General features: G+C 40.7%; 1 protein-coding gene across 1 annotated transcript; it reads left to right on the top strand.

Moving 5' to 3' along the window:
• The first annotated feature begins 203 nt into the window (after positions 1 to 203).
• Positions 204 to 20,077, top strand: TRAM1 (translocation associated membrane protein 1). Its single transcript, XM_085221247.1, has 11 exons — positions 204 to 580; positions 2,795 to 2,858; positions 3,476 to 3,597; positions 3,788 to 3,904; positions 4,914 to 4,972; positions 5,345 to 5,429; positions 7,764 to 7,834; positions 7,923 to 8,027; positions 8,667 to 8,810; positions 9,678 to 9,838; positions 13,719 to 20,077. Exons 1-11 carry the CDS (start codon positions 458 to 460, stop codon positions 13,790 to 13,792), a joined length of 1,125 nt encoding a protein of 374 aa, XP_085077373.1. The 5' UTR covers positions 204 to 457; the 3' UTR covers positions 13,793 to 20,077.
• Positions 20,078 to 22,498: the final 2,421 nt, after the last annotated feature.

The following is a 22,498-nucleotide window of genomic DNA, read 5'->3' as shown; positions in this document are numbered from 1 at the left end:
CCGACGTCCAGCTAGGAACGGCCTAATGGAAACTAAACTTCGCCAGAGAGAGAGAGGAGAACGAAACCGAATGCGGCACTGGGCAACGCAGGAGCCGGGCCCGGCGCAGGCCGCCAGGCACCCACAGCCACGCAGCGCCGCCCGAAGAGCCCCGGCGGCCTCTGAGGCAGCCGTCGGGGGCCGCGAGGCGCCGGGCCACCGCCTCCCCGCGGGCGGGCGGGCGGGCCGAAGACCCCTCCGGCCGGCAGGGGCGCTGGCGGGCGGCGACGGGGGCCGCTCCCGGCGGCCGGGCAGCGGAGGAAGGGCCGCGCGGGGCCGCGGCGGGCGGGGCGGGGTGAAGCGGCGGCTGCTGCCATTCCTCTGCTGCGCGGCCGCCTCCTCCCACCCGCCTCTTCCTGGCCGCGGCGAGAGCTGTGCTGGCAGCGGGGAGGCGGCGGCGCCCAGCTCCCGGCCCGCCATGGCGATCCGCAAGAAGAGCAACAAGAACCCCCCGGTGCTGAGCCACGAGTTCATCGTGCAGAACCACGCCGACATCGTCTCCTGCATGGCCATGATCTTCCTGCTGGGGCTCATGTTCGAGGTGAGGCTCCCGCTCCCTCCTCCCCTCCGCCGGGAGCCCGAGCGGCCCGGGGGCGGGCGGCAGCACGGTGCCGCGATCGCGGCCGTACGGCGGAGCCCGGGCGGGCGCCGCGTCCCCGCTCCCCGGGGCCCGGCCCCTCCGGGAACGCCCTCTTCGGCGCGGAGACGCGCTGCCCGCCGCAGCCGTCCTCGCGAGCGAGACCGTGACCCGCCGCCGTGAGGAGCCGAGGCGCGCTTCTCTCCGCCGCGCCGGGGTTACGTGGCACTCGGCCGGGGGAGGGGTGCGCGGCGTGCGGCCGCGCTCGGACCGGGGGAGGTGGAGGGGGGCGGTGGGGAGGCGCGGCCCGGCCCTGCCCTGCCTCACCGCGCTCTTTGTGTGCGCTGCCCGGGCGGCCCCGCCGGCACTACGACTCCCGTGAGGCCGCGCGGCGCCGCGCAGCCCGCAGGGGGAAGGGCGGCCAGCGGTGACGTGTACCTACGGCCGCCGCGCGGGCAGCGGGGCGCGCGTCCCCCGGCGGCCGCCGCCTGGCTTTGGTCGGCCCGGCCCACGCGGCCTGCGGAGCTCCCGGTTCCACAGAAACCCTCAGCCTGGCTGCTGAGCCCAGCGTGCCGTGCTGGGTTCCCTTCTGAGGGATCCCCGAGGTGTTCCCAGCGTGCCCTGTCGCAGCAGAACACGTCTGCCACGCGGCACGGTTCTGGCTTCTCAGAGCCCCCGGTGGGTGTTTGGCAAACGCAGATGGCTTTCGGCAGAGTTTTACCCAGCCTTTGTGCTGCTCAGGTGTAGGGTTTGAAAAACTCCCAACGTCTGAAAAGAAAAGATGGAGCACACCAAGAACGCTGCTTTGTGTGGTTTTTACTACCATAAGTCACCCAGAAATTACACCAGGCCTCACAGTGTAGTTTTGAGGTTAAAGATACGGACCTAAACCCTTCCCTTGTGTATATGCTTACTGTTTATTTACCACATTGCTGCTAGTGTTGGATGGGTTGTGTGTGCCAAAGCCTTTGTCTCTTTGACATCTCTTTGAATATCTCTTTGAAAATCTCTCTGATTTTCACTTCAGGATATTTATTTTCTATCTTGGCATAGAGGGACCATGTGCCTCTGTTGTTACACGTATAGCGAAGCTGAACAGATTGCCAAGGTCTCTGAAATGCTTTGATACAGGCCTTAGAAATCGCCTGCCACAGTCAGTGCTGGGATGGTACAGTATTGATGCTGCCCTCACAGAATCACAGAATGGCCCAGGTTGGAAGGGACCTCAAGGATCATCAAGTTCCAACTCCCCCTGCCACAGGCAGGGCCACCAACCTCCCCATCTAATATCAGACCAGGCTGCCCTGGGCCCCATCCAGTCTGGCCTTGAACACCTCCAGGGATGGGGCATCCATAACCTCTCTGGGCAGCCTGTTCCAGCACCTCACCACTCTCTCTGTAAAGAACTTCCCCCTGACATTCAACTTAAATCTTCCCTCTCTCAATTTAAAGCCATTTCCCCTTGTCCTGCAGTTATCAACCCTTGTAAAGAGTTGACTCCCCTCCTATTTATAGGCTCCCTTTAGGTGCTGCTTTGCCCTTGTTCAGCTGAACAGCGTTAGCTGTGAGAGCCTTGGTATGGCATGTTGAAACTGGCTGGTGGTGTGAGTCTTCTGGAGGCTCCTTCCACACATAACAAGTCCTGAGCAGTGGAACCTATTCTGGCAGACTAGTTGGGTTCCAAGAAAACCTCCTAGTTTAGAGATTGCTTGCTTCAGTGAAAAAGATATAGAAATTAAAAAAGAAGTCCAATTTCTCTTGAATCATAATATAGTGGGTTATCTTCAGGGAGCAAAATGTCTTACACTTGAAAATTGTTACTGATAAACAAGAATTGCTGTTTTGTTTTGTTCTTTGAAGGTATAATCTCCCTGCCCAGCAAAGACTCCAGAACAAACATTTTCTGCTTCTCTCTTCTATTGTGAATTTTGTTTTTTCTTGCTGTCCCTTGTGAAGAGGAATTTTTGAGTGTATTTCTGTAAACAAATCTACAGAGATCGTGTGGTCTCTTTTGCCTTCAGAAAGTCAGATGAAGTGGCGTGATGATGGGAGTTGGTTGTTTTTTTGGGAGGAGCAGACATGCTTGGGGAAGAGTGCTAAAACTGGGGGTAAACATTTTCAGTTTAAAATAGTTTCTGTCGGTGAGATTTGACAGTACTTCTCTGTTTTCTTTTTCAGATTACAGCAAAAGCAGCTGTCATTTTCGTCACTCTTCAGTATAACGTTACCATTCCTGCCACAGGTATGTGCTTTGCAGGTGGTTGGTTAGCCATGGGGTAGTATCCTCAGACACCGCTAACGTGTTGTATGCCCTAAACTGAGGATAAGTTACTGAGTTTAAATGGACAGTAAAGAGATTTTAAGGACTTCACGTAAATTGTTTTGGTAAAACTTTCAAAGAATCGATTCTGTGAATTGCATTAGGGAAAATGTTTCTGCTCTGCTGGGTTCGTTCTCAATCCTGAAACCCAGTCTCGGTGGTTAATAAGTTCATGTTCTTACTCTGGTTATGCAAGTGATGATCTGTTCTACTTAGTGTGTGGAGAGGGGGGGAGGGTTGATAGTTTAACATAATTTTATAGTTCCCTTTCAGTGCATTTGGCTAAGCTTCCTAAGTGCACTTAAGTTTCCATTTTTATATTACGTCCTTCCAAAATCAAATTCAATTTGTGATGTGATGGAGAAGATTACTGTAAATGGAGTCCAGTGACCTAGCTCAGGGTGGTGGTTTAATTTGACTTATATTTGTTCAGCTGACAACAAATGACTTTTGCCTGAAAGGTTTCACTTTAAGAAACAAACTTATTGGCAATAAAACTGTATCAGTGCCTAACAGTTAATTCTGTTTCTGTCTTCTAGAAGAACAATCTGCAGAAACAATCTCTCTCTATCACTATGGCATCAAAGACTTGGCTACAATTTTCTTTTATATGCTCGTAGCAATAATCATACACGCTATTATTCAGGAGTATGTATTGGATGTAAGTACAAAATACTCATTCCTTTCATCAAGGTAATAGATTAGACTTTGACTGCTAACTTAAAAACTTTAATGCTAAAATTTAACTTTAAAATGCTAAGACATTTATTGGAACTTTCAGATGTTCTAATGCTGGTAACAGCTAATGTTAAGTGCAATAACATATAAATAACAGTGGACTTTCATTTCAGAAAATTAACAGGAAAATGCACTTTTCCAAAACAAAGCATAGCAAGTTCAATGAGTCTGGACAACTTAGCGCCTTCTACCTTTTCTCCTGTGTTTGGGGCACGAGTATTCTTGTCTCTGTAAGTACACTTCCTCTTGTGTTTCTTAGGAGACTGCAACTTAGCAAGATCAATAAGTTTTCAACTTACTCTGGTTTTAGCTGATTTTAATATTAAAGCAGGGGCAGGTTTCAGAATTCAGTATGAGTTGTATCAAAATTAAGTACGAAGTCCAGTAGCGTTACCGTTGCTCCATCTGAGTAAATTGAATTTGCTGTCAAATGAATAAAACGTGATTTTTAGACTCTATTAGGGTACTTCATTCTCCATGGGTTTTCTGTGTTGGCTCATTATTGTAAAATGAATGTTTAATGTATTATGCAGTGCATTTTGGCAGCCTAGGGAGTGGGCAGTGGACAAGTTGCTGTAGGCTGAGGTGAGCGTGCCCTGTCAGATGCTGTGCCCTTTGCTACTAGCACTGGGCTGTGTTTGTGCTCACCCCGCTTTCTGCTTTCAGAAGAAAGGCATAAGCCATCTCTTGTTCCCACTTGCACAGATGCTTGGAGAGAAGTATCTGGTTCGTTGTAAGCTCCTAAATTATTCTTCCCTTACAGGAGTAACCTATTGTTTAAGTTGAAGGCTCATTTTCTTATGATGATTTTAGAAACTTAAAATTGAAAAAAAAACGGTAGAGTATAATTTTTTCTGTAGCACAGTGACTCCTAAAAAAAAAGGTCCCTTCTTTTAGTTAAGCTCAAAACTTCTCAGCAGTTTACAAGGAAAGACTTCTGTCTGTGGTGATGTTGAAATAACCTCCAGCTCAGAAGGAATTCTTTTCTTCAATGAGCACTTGAATTGTTTTTTGTTCCTTATTTTTTTTCCTTTTAGGCTAATACAATTGTGTTTTGTTATTTTAGTTTTGTAAATGGAAATGCATCGATCTGCAGCTTTTACTTGTGTGTGGTCGTGTCAGTATTTATATGTGCACACATTAGATGTATAAAAATACATGTCTGTGTGTCCCTTCATTATTTCTAACTAGGAAACAGCAACGCTGTGTGACTTCAGAAGCTGTGCTTTTGTTTTCTAGGAGAACTATATATCAGATCCAACCTCTCTGTGGAGGGACTACCCACACACTCTGATTCCGTAAGGCCTCTTCCTTGCAGGACAGTTCGGGGGGAGGAAAGGGGTGTTGGCATTTTGAAGTCATATACAAATTGCATAGAAATTGCTGAAATTAAATTTATCACTGATGTATTTTTTGTTTGTATTGACAGAGAAGCTTTATTCTCTACCAGTCGGCAGAGATGCATTAATCTTTCTGTAGGCTGTTTATTTATGAAATGAAGCTGTGGTGAATTTTATTATTTTATCTTTCTGAAAACAAAGCTGACTGGCAACAAAGATCTCTGTTTCTCTTTATAGATAGCAATTAAATATATTCACTAGAAAGTTTCTGGAACGTTTCAAGTTTATGAAGAAAAAGTAATATTCTTCAATTCTTGCTGTATTGTACAGGTTTCAAATGAAGTTTTTCTACATCTTACAGTTGGCATACTGGTTTCATGCTTTCCCAGAATTGTACTTCCAGAAAACTAAAAAAGTAAGTTCAGAATGTAAATGGAAAGAACGCCAAGCAAAGCAGCTCGAATAGTGGAGTGATTCATCTCTTTGGGAAAGTGTGTTACCCTACATTTCCAACCCCTTTCTTATCTGTGTACTTAAGCTTTTCCTTATTGGAATTTTGGTGCTCTGATGTACATGTGAGAAGCAAATGTTTTGTTTTCACTTAAACCCTGTATTTCTGAAGTAAAATCACTGTGTGTCTGTTGTATAAATATAAATCAGTAGCATTTCCCATCTGCTAAAAGAACTTGATTTTTTCTTTGAACAAATGAATGGGAGATCTTTTTTTGTTTCAGAATCTTTTCTTGTTTCCTGTAATTGCTTGTCTGAATAATCTCATTGAAATACAAAATTGCTTCAGGAATCACAATACAGGTATTGAATAGAAGCAGTGAATAATGTGCTAAATCCAAGCAATATAAACTACTGGGTTTTGTTGAAAATACCACTGTCCTCAGCAGAATTTCTAGTTAGTATTGTAGTGAGTGCTGGAAGAGCATCTTTGCCACATGAGGGTTTTGTCCATTGTGTTTCTCAGAATTTAACTGTTAACGTTGAGTTCACTGTAGATTTTTGAAGCACAGTTTTTGCTTTTCTTGACCAACATAAATAGTCTCTTTACGTGTTCTTTGCTCAGGCTGTTTTTGCATGCACAGCTTCCTTTCAAAAACTCTTCTCTCGTTGCTCTGTGACTAGACTGAGTTTCTGCTGTCAGGATTCTGCTTCATTCAAGGAAATGAAATGTATGTTAGGTAACCACAGGTCTTTATTCCAGGACCTAGAGCAGGCTTGGGAAAGTAGCAATGACAAGGTTTGTTTTCATGCTGATTGCAGTGTCAGCAGTGATGTTATGCGGATATTTCAGCTGATGCTCCAATATTGCCACACTGGGGCAGTGATATCTCTAGAATTTGAATTAATATTTAAGTATTGGTTGGTTCTGTTCTTTCTTTGTTTTAATGTGACTTTAAGAAAGCTGCCAGAAAGTGGCAGAAATGCAGTATGCTTAACAGTAGTATTTTGTTTGGTCATTTGGGTTTTTAGTTTTTAGGTTAAGTTTTAAGGATATTTGTTTTATTTTGTCAAGTTTCAAGTTGACACCCCTTTATCACAGTTTCACCTCTCCTGTCTTGACTTCACTGCCTTACTTCTCCTGCAGGAATTGGCTTATTTTGCTCAGGTCCAATTATCTCTACTTCTGACATTTAAAAAAGAAAAACATGAGGGTTCTCAACTCTGCTTTTTGTGTAGTGGTGGGTAATTCCACCTGAGTTATTCCAATAGGCCTTAAGTCTGACAGTTTATGTAAGCAGGCAGCTGAGGCTATTTAAATGTTACCTTTGTTCCGAAGATAAAGTGCAAAAGTCTTGTTCTGGTAGTACTTGGAGAACTGGAGTGTTTGTAGTGAGTACGCTCGTATTTTCCCTGACATAACCTGTTTTTTGTTTTCTTTGAGATCACTTAGAGTAGGTTTTTAGCTATATTCCCTCTCTCTGTGTCATTGGGTGTTGTAACAGGTACTTCGTTTCGTGCTTTTGTCAGCTTTGAGGTAAAGTATTGGAGATGTAGAGTAGATCTTAAAAGATAACATTTTTAGGAGGCTTTCTTGTGTTTCTTTGGTTGGTTGCATTTATGTACATGATAAAACTGAAAGCCCCTTACCTAAAGCATAGGGAATCTTCAAAGGAGTTGGAGTTCTTGAGCACAAATGAATATGTTCTACCTACCATTTCAGAACGAATACTCATACTGTGATCTAGTATACTTCAGTGAGTTTTCTTTTCACAGGTGGTGTTTGTATCACTGCTTAGTAATGTAATTCTGTTTACTGCCAACAGTGTACCAAAATCACAAATGATCTTGAATTTTTTAAAATGCATAACAGCAGCTGTAAACTTCTTTTTGGTTCATAGATTTTTACTCTATTCCTGTAACGATCTGACAATCAGAATGGCAGCAAACATGTAAAACTGCAGAAGTTTATCTGGAGACACAATAATTCATACCAATTATGTATTGTAATAACTGCTACACGTTCAGATGAGTCTTAACAAAGAATTAAATTTACCTTTTGAAAAGCATTTTCAAATGCATTTTCTCACAAAAGTGTACGTCAAAAATACTGTATGTTACTGGTAAGTAAGCAGTAAGTGGTGTGGAATTTAAATGGTGTAGGTTGAGTAACTGAGTGCCAAAACAGGCCACATGGGGTAGCTGAGAAAATAACAATTTGTAGGACTAGGAAGCAATCTGTATTGTAACATCATATAGCGTTGTGTGTAATGTATATTTATTTGTTTCTTTTCACTAGGAGGATATCTTTCGCCAAATTGTCTACATTGGACTTTATCTCTTTCATATTGCTGGAGCCTATCTTTTGAAGTAAGTAATGTATAAAGTTTTACTGTCTTCATTCACTGTCCTAAAATGTAACAAAACGTTTGAATGCATGTTCTATTTGTTTTAATAGTCTGACCCACCTTGGACTTGTTCTTCTGGTATTGCATTACTTCGTTGAATTTCTTTTCCACATATCTCGTCTTTTCTACTTCAGTGATGAAAGATACCAGAAAGGGTAAGTAGTCAGCAGCTTTCAAATTCATGTAACCTCTGTCTTGCAAGCCTCGTGCATTTTAACTAAGCAGAAGCCAGAGTTACAGGGAAGGTTGTGTTGTATTTCCTTAGAGGCCGCTGTCCTCCAGGCTAAAAAAACTTCAAAATTTTTGTTTATTAGAATTATTGTTTATTATAATTTTATTTTTTTTTTTTACTTATTCTCCTATAGGAATAGATGTTAGTAGCTATATAAAATGGAGTTAAATCTCATACTGCTTTTATTAAAAATAAAAATAAAAAATTTCCCAGGCACGTGTCTTGTAAAAAAGGCAACAGCCTGGGCTGCTAATGCAGTCGGTTCTAAATAAACTCGTAACACACTCATGTTCTGATAGTCGTGGTAGGCACTTTCTGTTGAGTTAAAATTAATTTTCAGAACAAAGTTTTGGTTTGTAGGAAAAAAATCCTAAGTGAGGCGTTTCTTAATTTTTGTCTTCTGTAGTAACTGAAAATAAAGGATTAGGACAAGTGAAAAATAATTGAGTCAAGTTCTTAACTCCCAGATGAGTTCTTGGAGTTAAGAGTAAATATTTGCTTTGTTAGTACTTGTATTGTGAGCAGAGAATTCATATAGTGTTTGTGGTCTTCTTCTATGCAGATTTTCACTGTGGGCAGTCCTTTTTGTTTTGGGAAGGCTTCTCACCTTGATTCTTTCTGTCCTCACTTTTGGCTTTGGTCTGGCAAGAGCAGAAAATCAGCAACTGAATTTCAGCACTGGAAACTTCAATATCCTGGCTGTTAGGTACAGTAAACTTAGGACGGCTCCTAAGCGTGATCTGTAAGCCTGTGTTAAACCTGTGTAGTGTTACTGCTAGTAGTAGTGGCATCAGTGGGCATGGCTTTGGTTTTAAAAAAAAAAAAACAAAAAGCTTTTCAAGCACATTGAATTGAATGGAAGAATTTACAGTCTGTCACTGAGAAATCTGTAACTGGTTAAGAGTTAGGAAAATAAAACAAGATTAAAAGGAATATCCAGCTGTAGAGATGCCTTTCACATCTTAGAGTTATTAAACTGAGCTATAAATAATTGCAGTGACAATTGGACATCATATCCAAGCATCTTTGAATCTGGTTGAAGATTCTCACCACTTTCTCTGCCTTTATTATGACTTTTATTGCTGCTATCTGATGCAGTGGTTGGTTCGGCCAACCACTCAGCCTTTTTATGAATTAAATGCGTAAAAGGAAGTTATTAAAACATTGCCAGTGTCCACAGTACCCTACAGTCTAAATATTCAGAACTGGAGGACCTGTGTTCAGGTGATGGGTACCTTGAGTGTTAGAGAAAAGAAACGTAGTCCTTTTCAGTTTTGATGGAAGTACAGTCTTTGCTCTTAGTACACATCCAGTTTTGTTCAGCTGTGTTAAGCCCACTAACTCTTGCATCTGTGGAAAAATGGGTGTTAGGAGGAGGAGGGGAAAACCAGAAAGCAAGAAACATTTGCTAATGTGTAGTCCAGAAAGAACAACTCTGTTGCACTGGAGGAGACAAAGTAAAAAGGCCGTTTCCAGTATACAAAAAAACTGTATGATGTGCTATTCTGCTTTCCTTTTTTCTTTGAAGAGCAAGATGAACTTACTGCTAAACCTGTACCTGTTCCTTTTTCAGAATCAGCGTGCTGGCCTCCATCTGCTTGGCTCAAGCATTTATGATGTGGAAATTCATTAATTTCCAACTTCGGAGATGGAGAGAGCATTCTTCTTCTCAGCCTCAATCGGTGAAAAAGAAGTTTGTCACAGCTAAAGGAAAGAGCTCCAGAAAAGAAAGAGGTTTGTATTTTCAAGTTTCCTGTTACTTTGGTGTCTCAAAAGCAACTTTAAGTAATAGAGAACCTTTTATGATAAAATTGCCGAAGTAAATTCTGCGTTTTGCTCTCAAATGGGAAGGTTCAGTTATAGAAGCAATATTGGTGAATTTATTTTATTGATTAAAAAAAAAACTTGATTGATCTATAAAAGATGGGCTTGGCTTTCTCTTGTAATTGATGGAATGAAGGAATCACTGTTACAGTTAATGCAGCTTTGCAATTTATTGTGTCTAATTTTATTACTTGCACAAAATCTGTCGTGCTTATGTTGTGTTCAGTTATAAAAAGGGAGGAGACATTTTTAGATGTTCTCGTGATCGCTTTTAAGTTCTTTTTTCTTGCAATGAATTTCAGGCATATTTGTCAGTGCCTCAGAGTGAAGATCTAGTAAATAAGCTCATGTTGGGCTGTCTTTACTAATAATAGCATTTTGATGCTTCCTTTAAAGGCATAGGTAACAACTGCTTACTACTTTAATCTTACGTAAAATCTTTTGGAAATGAATTGATGACTCCTGGTTTGTGTCACTCTTCTTATGGGAAGATGAAAGATGAACAGTCTGCCTTTTCCTCCAATGAAATTATGTACACAGTTTATGTAGATAAATCTGTTGTACAGTTGAGCTTAGTTAAGTGCTAGCTTAAATAATTCCTGAACTTCTTTCAAACCCAGTCCCCTCAAAAGCTTATTTCCACATGATCTTTTGCTTGTTGCCAACCTCTAATGCTTTTTCAATACATTGAATTTACTGCATGAAGACAGTTGTACTGAGAACTGAGATGTGTCAGAGGTAAATTTTCAACTTTTAAGGGTTTTTTTCTATTAAAATCATGCGTTAGAGTGTTTCTTACATCATTTTGGTTGTTTTCAGTTAGCACTATTTGGTGTTTGTCCATTGTTAGTTTTTAGGTTTTGTTGCCCATTGCTAACATGCACATATTTTTGCTTCAGCTGACAGATTTCAGACCCTGATTTTTATATTATTTTATTATCTTTGAGTTTGATTTGGGTTCTTGGGGGGCAGGATGTAGGATTTTATGCAATATACATGAGATGGTGTATATGAGAAGATTATCTCCCTCTCTAGTCTGCCCTCGTGGGGCCCCATCTGAAGTACTGCATTCAGGTTCGGGGCTCCCAATACAAGGAAGACAGGGAACTGTTGGAGAGAGTCCAGAGGAGGGCCACAAAGATGATCAGAGGGCTGGAGCACCTCCCCTATGAAGGCAGACTTAGGGAGCTGGGCTTGTTCAGCCTGGAGAGGAGAAGACTGCAGGGTGACCTCATTGCAGCCTTTCAGTACCTAAAGGGAGCCTACAAACAAGAGGGGAATCAACTCTGTATAAGGGTAAATAATGGCGGGACAAGGGGAAATTATTTTAAGTTGAAGGAGGGAAGATTTAGGTTGGATGTCAGGGGGAAGTTCTTCACAGAGAGAGTGGTGAGGTGCTGGAACAGGCTGCCCAGAGAGGTTGTGAATGCCCCGTCTCTGGAGGTGTTCAAGGCTGGGTTGGATGGGGCCCTGAGCAGCCTGGTCTGGTGTTAAATGGGGAGGTTGGTGGCTCTGCCTGTGGCAGGGGGTTGGAACTTGATGATCCTTGAGGTCCCTTCCAACCCGAGCCATTCTGTGATTCTATGATACTAGAAAAAAAATGGAGTGGCATTTTTATCAATAGAACCTGCAGGTGTCCTACTAAATCAGAGCTTAATGTTTATTTATTACTTTGTTTTGCTTGTGGAATTCATTTGTATATTTTCTGTTTAATCAGTGAGTTAAAATGTTAAAACTTTTCTTAAATTTCATTGATTTAATTTGGTAAACCTGTAGTTAACTTGAATTATGAATGTATTCGCGTAATAATTGAGCTATGACTGCCTTAAAGACCCAGGAATTTCGCAGCTAATTTTAAATGGGAATTCTAAAGAGAAGGTTGATCCCAAAGACTGGTGTTGTTTTAAACTTTTCTGTTTGGAAGATTCTTGTAACACTGTTAGCTCAGAACACTTGCACAAGATGTGGTGTTTTTTTTTTCTGAGAACTAAAACATGCAATTAAGTTGCATTTCAAACAGGTTTTTTTGATGTTTATTTTTGGGGGGAGCTGTATGTGAGTGTGGCAGGCTGCATTTGGGGAGCCAGGGCACAAAATGCCTTTCTTTTAGACTGTGCCTGAAGCAAGCAATAACAGTGGGAAAATGTTGGTGATGTATGTGTGATGTCCAAGCACTTGCTGACTTGTGTTCTTTCTTTTTACTTGTTTTGACTTAACTGTTAAGAGAATATGATCTCAGCTGGTTTGGATCTAGATCACTATTTGTAAGCTTTATAAATCAAGAATAACATAATTTTTTTGAGAGGAGCCCGAAGAACGCCTGACATAAGCTTGAGATGATGGTATCATTTACAGCCAAATAAAGAGACTTTGACTAGTCCTGTATGACTGATCAGGCCTGTGAGCAGTTTCTTTCTCACACATGTTGCTGTTTGGTTGATTGGTTTCGGTTTTTGTTCTCCTTTTTACTTCAGTTGCTTGTTAGCATGCATGGGAGCTTTGGGTGAAGGAAAGGAGGAGAGAGGGAATATCTGCAGTTATTTCTGTGGATTGGCCACTCCTTCTGGTGATCTGCAACACTTTTGGAGATGGAAAACATGAACTTAATCTGTTATTTGTACGGGAAGTATAGCAGTTGCTTTAAATCAGAATGGAGTGCAAGTTAGTTGAGCAGAGATGCAAGCAGTAAAGCTGACTACACACTTCTGCTCTTCTGGTCTGTTTCATAAATTTGGTCGCTGTAAGGCAGCAGCTGTGCTTCCGTGGGCTGTGGTGACATTAAGTAGAAGGGATACTTTCATTCATAGTGGTATCACGTTGCTCTGTTCCACTCTTTTGAGGACATGATAGATCCATAGACGTTGGGTCATTGTTGAGAGCTGTGCATAGGTACCACTTGTTGACTATTTCATATTAAAACTCTTGAGCTGACCCAGAAGTGGGAAACAAGTAGAGGGCTGCTGATGGTATCAGGTTCTTGCTTGGTGTTCTTAGGTGTCTAAGTCCTATGCTTGAGCTCCTTCTATACTGTTCTTATATTTTAACTAATATTTTACTTCTGTTCATCTTATCTATTTTAATATTTTCTTCAGAAAGCAAATGACCCCTATATTTTTTTTTAAGTATATGATGAATTAACCTTAATTTTTCTACATGTATAAAAAGGTTGTAAAGGTAAATAAAGGAGTGCAAGTTTCTTAGGCATTAAAAAATGAAATAGGAAAAAGAATGATACAATGTGTACCATCTGACTCCAGATTTCCACAGGAATGTCTTATCTACAAGTTGAATATTTCTCTTTATCAGAGAATATCTAGCTAATCTTGATTTTCATTTTATAATATATGTAACACAACCATGTCAGTATTTGGCCGTGTCAGGAAACTGTGCTTCAGTTGTCTTAGTAAACTTTATATTTTGCAGTTGGTAAAAACCTCGTTATACTGTTGCATTATCATAGAATGGCCTGGTTGAAAAGAACCACAGTGATCATCTAGTTTCAAACCCCCTGCTATGTGCAGGGTCACCAACCACCAGACCAGGCTGCCCAGAGCCACATCCAGCCTGGCCTTGAATGCCTCCAGGGATGGGGCATCCACAACCTCCTTGGGCAACCTGTTCCAGTGAATAAATGGTAATAAATGGTATGGTTCCAGTTATAAATGGTAATGATGAGATTTAACAAAATAGATGCATCAGAGAAGAAGTTAATGACTGTTTAGGACCTACTAAAATGCAGTAAAATGATAAAGTGTCTCATTCTACTTGATTTTATTTTTTTTTTTTGTAGAAAATGGAATAAATGGGACAGTGACCTCAAATGGAGCAGACTCGCCTCGTAGCAGGAAGGATAAATCCTCGTAAAACTGGGTTTTATTAAGTTAATTGACAAGTGTCCCCAAAGAATCTGCTTTTTACATGGATGGCCCTTCAGCACTAGAGATGTAATGGATTAAAGAAAATACAAATCATGTTTTTTGATTATTGCTATTGTTTTGTGAAACTTTTTTTAAAAGCCATTTTGACTAAAAGAAAAGGTTTATCTGTCTTCAAACAAACGCGTGGGGGGTGGGGGGACAAAACACTTTTTAAATAACATTGACACTTTTTTAAACACTTACTGTGATGAAATAACTTCACTTAATGAGGATCACTGATGCAATGTATTATTTCTTTCCAGTTTTTGTAATCTTGGTGATATATACTGTTTTCCAACTTCACTTTTTCCTAGTTCTTCAAAACTTCAAATATATTATGAAATTGAAGTAAAAATGTAGTATGCATTTTCAGATACTCTGACTTTTAAGTTAATTACCTTGATTCAAATTTGCAGATCAAATTGGAATTCTAGGACCACAAAAGTAAACTTATTTTATTTTGTAGTTCTAGCTACACGATGTCTGCTCAAAGAATTGCCCCATATCATTAAAGCAAAACTGAACTGATTGGAAATGTTGCAGAGTCTTATTGCTCGTTGGTTAGAAATGTTTTACAAGGAACAGAGAAACCTTTCTGAGACAAAGCTTTAGCACTTGAAAATTAGAAGGGAAAAGTGTATGTCATAGAGTTGATTTGAGTAGCACTGTTAACTCCTGTCTGTACTTTTAAAGTGTACATATCTTGGACAGTTACTGTGCGTTGGACCTTCTTTCAAAACCTGTCTTTCTGATTTTAGAAGGGGAGATTCTTACAATGTGTTGTTTGTTTTAGGTGGGGAGGCATCTAATGCTCCACAAAGAGGGAATTTGTTAGATAAATGGATCAAGTTTTGACAAACATTCCTTTATTCTAAACGCTTTGCCTTGTTTCGCCTCTGTTAGGAAATAGTTTGATTTCTCCTATATATATATTTTTATGAAAGAATATTTAAAAGCTACGACTTCTTAAAACTGGTATATTGTGTGTGCCCTTTGCTACAGCTGGAGGAATCTGGATTTAAGATTTTTTCCATTTTCTGTCTTTGATAATTGTATTAAATGTGAAGCCTTGTCCAGTTAATTTTTCAATTTAATATGCAGTTAATGTTTTTCTTGTGTATCCTTTTGTAATGGGAATCATTCGACTTGGGAATGAGTAAAAGATTTTTATTCAGTCTTGAGAAGTTACTAAATCAGGCTTTCGGGTTAACCCAGTGTTAGAATGCTTATGGATTGAGTAGGAGTAATTATAAGCAATCAAACTGAGAAATAGGTTAACTAAAAATTGTTACTATAATTGAGTTTATACCCAACAACAACAACAAAATCTGCATTCTGTATCTTACACAGTTCGGTTGCTTACTATACAGAATAAAATTTCTAGTAAAAAGTCTTGACTACATGTAACTATCCGTTCTTCAGTCATACAGTGCTATTTAGAGTTACTACCATTTAATTTGTTACATGTTCCAGGTTGTTCAAGTCACTGTTTTGATACTTGCTTCACAGCTCCTGAAGTGTACTTGGCAGACTTGGACTTAGTTAACTTGAGAACTCTGGAGCAGCACGCCCTTTAATGCACCCAGTCTCCTTCAGTAGGTATAGTTATTTTTATGTACTGATCTGAAAAAAAGAAAACTCAAGTGATGGAACTATGAGTCTATTCAATCTGACCATGAAACTGGAAATTTGGAATGCAGAAATGCTGAGGGAATTGATAAATCAAATACTGCACAAAAATCACATTTCACATCTGATATTTCTAACAGAGGCGTGCATAGATTCTGTGTGCCTTGCTCTCAAGTTGTACCTTAAGCCAAAAGGGGCAAATGTTTAAAGTTTCTTGTCTGGTACTTTGACTATAAATCAAGTCTGCGTGTGATATCTCGTTGTCTTGGTATTGTCAGAATCATAAGTGATGGAGAAAGAAATTATAGAGGGAGCTTTTAAGGTACTTCTTCAGCTCTTCGATACATTGGAGTCTGAGGACTGTGATTGCTGTGTCCCTAAAGCAAACTGTTTTTGTAAAGCTCATTGTTTGTCACGGGAGTCTTGAAATGTCAACTTCAGATTCACTTCTAAAAACTTCAGAAGAGTGTGTTCTTGCCTGTTAATATTGACATTGCTTTTGTCTCCTGTTGGCCTTATGGATGTTCTTGGCCTTTGGACTTTACAAAAAGAATTTTTACTTCCACGCTGGCTTAATCTTCATCTTTGCCTTATAGGACTCATTGCTTTCTGACGAGTGATATAGAATGATTTCTCTTGTTCTTGGATTTGAACAGAGCATTGAATGCTAGTTTCTTTCATCTTCTTATGTCATAGTTAAAAATACACATTCATAGTTTTGGAGGAGGCATTCCTGACTTCCTGCAGAAGCAATAATTTTTTAATTTCTACCTTGTGCTGAAAACCTCTGTGAATTTAGGACATTTTGAGATTTCTGTTTCCAATTTGTTACTTGCTTTGGCATAAGATTATTCTTTCCCGTTTGGATAACTTCCTTTGAGTTGCTTAAATTCTGATTTTCAAACCTTATCGCATTTCATCTCTCTGTTTGTAATCTGGGATTCATTAGGATAGAAGATCAGTTGTCTAATAATGTTTTCAAAGTTACGCTATCAGGAAAATCAGAAATGGAAATGACTGAAGAGTTTGTTATTATGCTCCTATGCCTAACTGTAATGCTTTTTGCTTAGGCTGTAGCAATTTATCCTGATCAGTTATTAGATCCCACAAAGAGAAGGCTTTGTCCATGTAAATAGATGTGAAGTGAATGATCCACACAGACTGTGGTTAAGGGTTTTAATTTTATTGTTATACCTCTCTCCCCCAACCTTGGAAGAACTCTTTCTAGACTTCTAACTGATGATCCTGAGCCTTTTTTTTTTTTTTTTCCTTTTTTTTTTTTTTTGGCCCTAAATGTACATTTGCTTTATGTGCCAGAATTAGTTACCAAAGCCGGGACTTTACTGTTACTAAATAATCTTATGCAACTTAGAAGTGTAAACAGAGAGTGCAGAGCTGCTGACATTCATTTTCAGTTTTTTGCTCTTGTTAAGACACTTTCTTCTCACGACTAGTTCAAAAGAATGATTTCTCATGTGTAAATTAGTTGTGAGGGTGACACTTCACAAACTGCTTTCTGTGTGATCCCGAGCCCAAAGTTAGGAGTGACCGAGGGAAGGGATGGGAGTCGTGCAGAGAGAATGCATAGGTTATGGTGTTGCAATACACTGAAAGTAAATGAAGTATGTTGGGATAATGTATTTAGAGTATCAGCCATTATGAAGCATCTGATATTTTTTCCAAAGTGCTTTTTTCTTTGAAAATATTAGTTGTGTTAATGAAATTACATGATCTTGAATTCTAGTAAGTAGTTTAGTACTTTGATAAATGTCATCGACCTTCTGTTAGCAGACTGCTATAAAAAGAGTTAATGTACATTTTCAGCCCTTAAAGTAACTGCACCTGAAGCAGTTTTGTTGGGAGTCAAATTTGGTGTTGGAGGGAAGGAGCATTTTCATGGCTGTGCTAAACTTAAAATACTGTAGATTGCTTCCAAAAAGTGCCCCTTCCCTTTTTGTAGCACAAAGATTTTTTGTTGCACAGTCAATTCGGATCAAGGAGCTGGTGCAGCTGTAAACTGACACGTTTGCTTAGTTATTTCTTTACTGAATTAGTTGCCTGAGAGTAATCCTGGAGGTACACAAGTCTTTAGAGATAAGCAAGGAGATGCTGGAAAAACGTGCATGAAGGTGTAAGGCAACTATCCCTTTCAACTGCACTTTTTTTGGTTGAAAATGACAGATTACACCATGTGTAAATTGGCAGACCTTATTGAAGGGCTTCCAGTCTTCAATACAAGAAGGAAACTGGGCTATCTGGTAGCTCTGATATGCCAAACTGATTAAGTATTTATGGCTTTCTGCCAAGTATTTTGGTGAAGGGGAAGTAATCAGTATTCTGTAGTGAAACGCATTTTGTCTATCTCAGTTTATGGGTTTCCAAGCAGTGGAACTGGAAGTTTAGAAATAGGAATTCTGAAAATGTAATTTCTTCTGGATCAAGGACCTTAGCAGCTGGGAAACTACAGCTTCTTTTCACCGTGAACCCTTTGTGTTTTAAAGCAGGTCTTCCAAAGAGCTTTGCAAGAACTGCGTTGTCTTTCTGTTGAGGAATCTGGGGGGGAGGGTTGTTCAGTTTCTCTTAAGTTTGTTATTCTGTTTTCAGGATGCTGGCTAGCCCATTGCTAGATCATTCTTATGTCATGTTCCATTTGTGACTCAGCCCTTGACCTGTGCTCAGAAGGTAAAAACCAGCAGCTTCCATGGCTGCTCTCTTTGGGTTGGTCATTGCTGGCCTAATGGTTCTTTGTGGAAAACGTCAGTATTGAAGGAGTTAGAACACCAGGTAGACAGTCATACTGCTTGCTTGGTGTACAGACAGGGTGCGAGTCAGCATACAGAGCATACTGCGTTCTAGTGGCTGGTAGTTTGATGCCTGTAGGTTCTGTAATAGTTATCCTATTATTCAAGTACTTAAGTTATTTCTTGCTCTGGGTGTGACAGTGTCCTACAGAGCTAAGTCTTGGGGGGGAATTTTGGAAAGATCCTTTGAAAAGAATAGGACTCTTTAAAGAACTGATGTCCATTATCATCATTGTGTTTGAATTTCTCATATTGTTTGTTTGGGCTTTTGTTGCGGTTGTTCTTGGCTTTGTAGCTTTTTTAGTTTTCTTTTTCTGCTATAGGTGGTGATGGATCTCTGTGGTGAGTATACCCTCTTCTCATTGCTATCCCCCTTTTCATTGCTCCCCAAACTACTCAGTTTAGGATCTAATAAGCCTGGTTCTGTGCACATTAAGGAATTTGGCATACTTTTTAGAACTAAAATAGAAGCAGTGCCTGAGTGTTTCTGGAGCAGACACGTAAGAAGAAAGAAGCACATTAAAGCAATATACAGGGTGTCATCAGAACCCGTTTAATGGGAACTGAAACTCTTTATAGCATGAATACATTTTGATACAACTTGTATTTCAAGTGAGGTGTTTGAATTCAGCTCACATTCAGATAGCAAGTGCCTTTCTGTCCATGAAACGGAACTACTATTAGCATCTACAACTGTCAGTTCCCCTTCTGTGAGTGATGGGTGAGGAGTCCTGGGCTGCAGCTGCAGTGGGTTTTTTTCTGCCTCTTAGGGAAGTTCTTTTGATGTCAACAAGAAAAAAGTTAACAACTTCTATTTCAGGTTGAAAGAAAAAAAAAGAAAGAGTGCTACCTAGTTTTGGATCTAAGATGATTGCTCTTGATCTGGCGCAGTGTGTCCTGTCACTTTTATTTTGGGTACCTGCAAATACTTTTATTTGTATCCAGCTCGAGAATGGAAAATCTGTGATGTGAGTGCCAGAAATGACAACTCCTTTTTCTTCTTTTTATGTTAGAATCTTTTTGCAGAATCAGAGCATCTGAAGTGTAGCTTTATAATTTGATAGCTTTTCAGTGTTCGGTTTTTCTTATTATTTATTGTGGTTAACACTTAAGGTCAGGCGCTGTCATGCAGCACAATGCAGTTGTCATTTCTTTATTCCAAACAGAAGAACATTATGCAATACGATACACTGAAATGGAAAAAAAAAAAAAAAAAAAAGTGTTAGGTCCTGACTGCTTTAGGAAAAAATGGTATTCCTGGATGTTTCTGTTAGTCCAAATTTTTCTGTATTACCGTTCACTAGTACTGCTTTTCTCATTTAGGAAACTGGGCACAAAGAATTTCTGTATCTGTAGAAAGTAGTTTTGCTGTTACACAACAAAGATATTGGCAAATCATGGTCAAGGACTTTGATCTTTGTCTGTGTCTTCTTATATTGATGATGAATGTTGAAGAATGTATCTTGCATTGTAATTAACGGATTAAAAATTCAGCCCGTGGTGATGGGAATATTGTGATAGGATAGGAATTTCAACTCTTGAACTTCAGGCTGGAAGCCAAACCAAAACTACCTTGTGTTCTCATGCAGGTGATTCCTCCTCTTTGTTTCTTAGATTCATCATTACCTTTGTTTTGTTTATTTAGATTGTAAGTTCTTTGTGGCAAGAGTTGTCTTGTGTGTGTGTGTGTGCGTGTGTACCCAGGACAATACGGCCTCGAGCCCCAATCTGTGGAAGCTGTAATAAGCAATCACCTTGTCATTGTTTTCCTGGATGTCATAATAAAGAGTATCTAATTAAAATTGTGCTTGGATAGTCTGTTAAATGATGGAGGTTTGCCTACAGCCAAGCTGCACCAGTAGCAGAGAGGTGCTCACTGTTCTCTGTAACGGGTGAACACAGCCAGGAGACGACCTTAGGCTGAAGAGAAATACCCCGCATCTGAGGCTGGAACTGGAGCCTGCACGTTTATCGGGAGTTCAAGGCTGAGTTTTTCCACCTGCCATCAACTTGACAACTGCTTTTGTGCTCCATCATGGGAAGATGCGGCTTGTTTGTGGTAATACTTGCATTTAAAGCCTTTTTAGGCTTAGGGCTCACTGACACAGAAGAAAAACAACTCCATGCAATCTGATAAAGCAACCTCTGTGTTGATCCACTGGTGATGTAGGCCAGGTGGTAGGGAGCTTTCACTCGAATTAAGGGAAAGTAAAGACCGACTGTAGAAAATCTGTGCCACAAGTGTGGCCTTCAAATGAGTTTGATTCCTGTAGGTATAGGGGTTGAGAACAGACTGAAAAATCTCCGTTCAAGATAAATCAAAGTTCTTCTTGTGAAGAACTATTTAATCATTTTAAAATCCTACACGGCTAGTCATCCGTGAAGACACATCTCATTCTCAGGTTCATTACAGTTGGGTCAATTACATTATTTGAGACACTCATAGCTTGGGATGCAGTTGTGTTATATAGTCTCCATTGATTATCCCATTCTAAGAACCGGAGCTACTGTGAGTGATAGATGTAGCTGTCAGGTCACCCAGTGAGGACTGGTGGATGTTGCATGACTGGCACCCAGGAGGGCTGACAAGTCACAGAATGGTAGGCTTGGAAGGGACCTCTGCCAATCATCCAGTCCAACCCCCTGCCTCACCTTTCTCTGCTGCTCCTCTCGGCGTCATTCCCGTGCCCTGCTGCCCCTCTCAGGTGGGTGACCTGGAAAATGCTGATGGGAGGTGGAGCAGCTGGAGCCTTCTGAGCTGTGTGTGATGAGTTTGGCGTGCTGGGGAAAACAGCCACTAGAGGCCACCACAATCTTTCTGGCAGCTGGGTTTGAGCTTGGGTGTTCAGAAGCCCACTGTCCTGCTACCCTTCCTGCAAAAAAAAAAAAATATTTTTTTTTTGTCTCCTTGTAAGTAGCATTTCTGCTGTAACTCAGAAAGCCGAGCACTGAATTAAATTAGTCACAACTTCTTGTAGTTTTGATCTTGCTGCTGACCTAATTTTTATTTTTATTTTATTTCTTTTTAAGAGAAGTGATATTCTGCAGATCTCAAAAGACAATCTTGTTGGGATGGAAAGTATTTCCTGACACACGTTTGGAAGAGCAGGATGTAGATCTTCACTATTAAAGCTTTATTTTGTTCCAAAGCTGCAACATCTTACATTAAAAACAGAGTACAGAATGCAGTGTAAGCCTCAAATTAAATCTGCTGGCTGTGCTTGGTTTTGAGGGCAAGTACACAGTGCTGAGGCAGATGCTGATTTCTTTGCTTGTGTGAGGGGGAAAAAGAAAAAAAAAAAAATCTGCTCTTTGCATCTCCAGCAATTTTTGATGGTTTCAGAACAAGATGTGGGATGATGACCCCATAAATCTGTTTTCTGCAATGAAGAAAGATCTGTTTTATCTGCTGATAGGAGAGCCTTACTTTGCAGGAGTATTGCCTGTGGACATCTCCTTTAGATGCTGTAGAAGAACTCTGCAGTTAAAGTAATTTCAGTGAAAAAATACATTAAACTTGGCAGTTTATAGTTTTTGTCTTCAATAATACAGAGAGGTCTTGTTTCTTGAGCATGTGCCCACTTCCACGTAGTAGAAGGGTGTTCTGGGGTGATTTTAGAAGACTGTTTGCAATATGTTCTTTTTTGTTCGTATCTTCTGGATCATTTTATCTTCGTCTGCTGGAAAGCACTGCAGATCAGGATGATTTAGCCCTGGAAGAATAATTAAAATGGCTTTCCTTCGGGAATCTCTTGGGAATTTGGTGGAGTCTGGGCAAATCTGTCCTGAACATCTGGATTTGGGTAGTCCTGGTGAGGGATGGCAGACAAGCAGGGTCACGTTATTAGCTGTGAGCTTGGTCTGATTTGGAATTCATTAAGCAGTCGTGGGCGGGTTCAGTGTCCGCCCGGTCTGCTCCCAGCTCAGCAGCGCTGCACTGACCACCAGGGCAGAAGTGCAGCAAGTCCGTCTGTGTGGCACTGCGTCAATGTAAAAGCTTTTGGAAACGGGTTGTGAGGCGCACGGTGCTTATACTGAGAAGGTGGGAGGTCGGGCTCTTTCATTTGTGGCTGCATTCAGACCTGCAGGAGGACACCGAGCCAGGAGCTGTGGGTGTGCTGGACCAGCTGAGCCCCTCAGGACTGGAAGCTGTACCCTGCTTCCCATCCCCCGAATCTGCCCTCCTTCGAGAACTGAAGAGACTTGAAATGGAAACCTTTTAA

Source organism: Meleagris gallopavo, chromosome 3, assembly GCF_905368555.1.
Source record: "Meleagris gallopavo chromosome 3, MGAL_WU_HG_1.1, whole genome shotgun sequence".
NCBI lineage: Eukaryota > Metazoa > Chordata > Aves > Galliformes > Phasianidae > Meleagris > Meleagris gallopavo.
The sequence above is the reverse complement of the archived record's forward strand: the minus strand, read 5'-3'. Positions and strand labels throughout refer to the sequence as shown.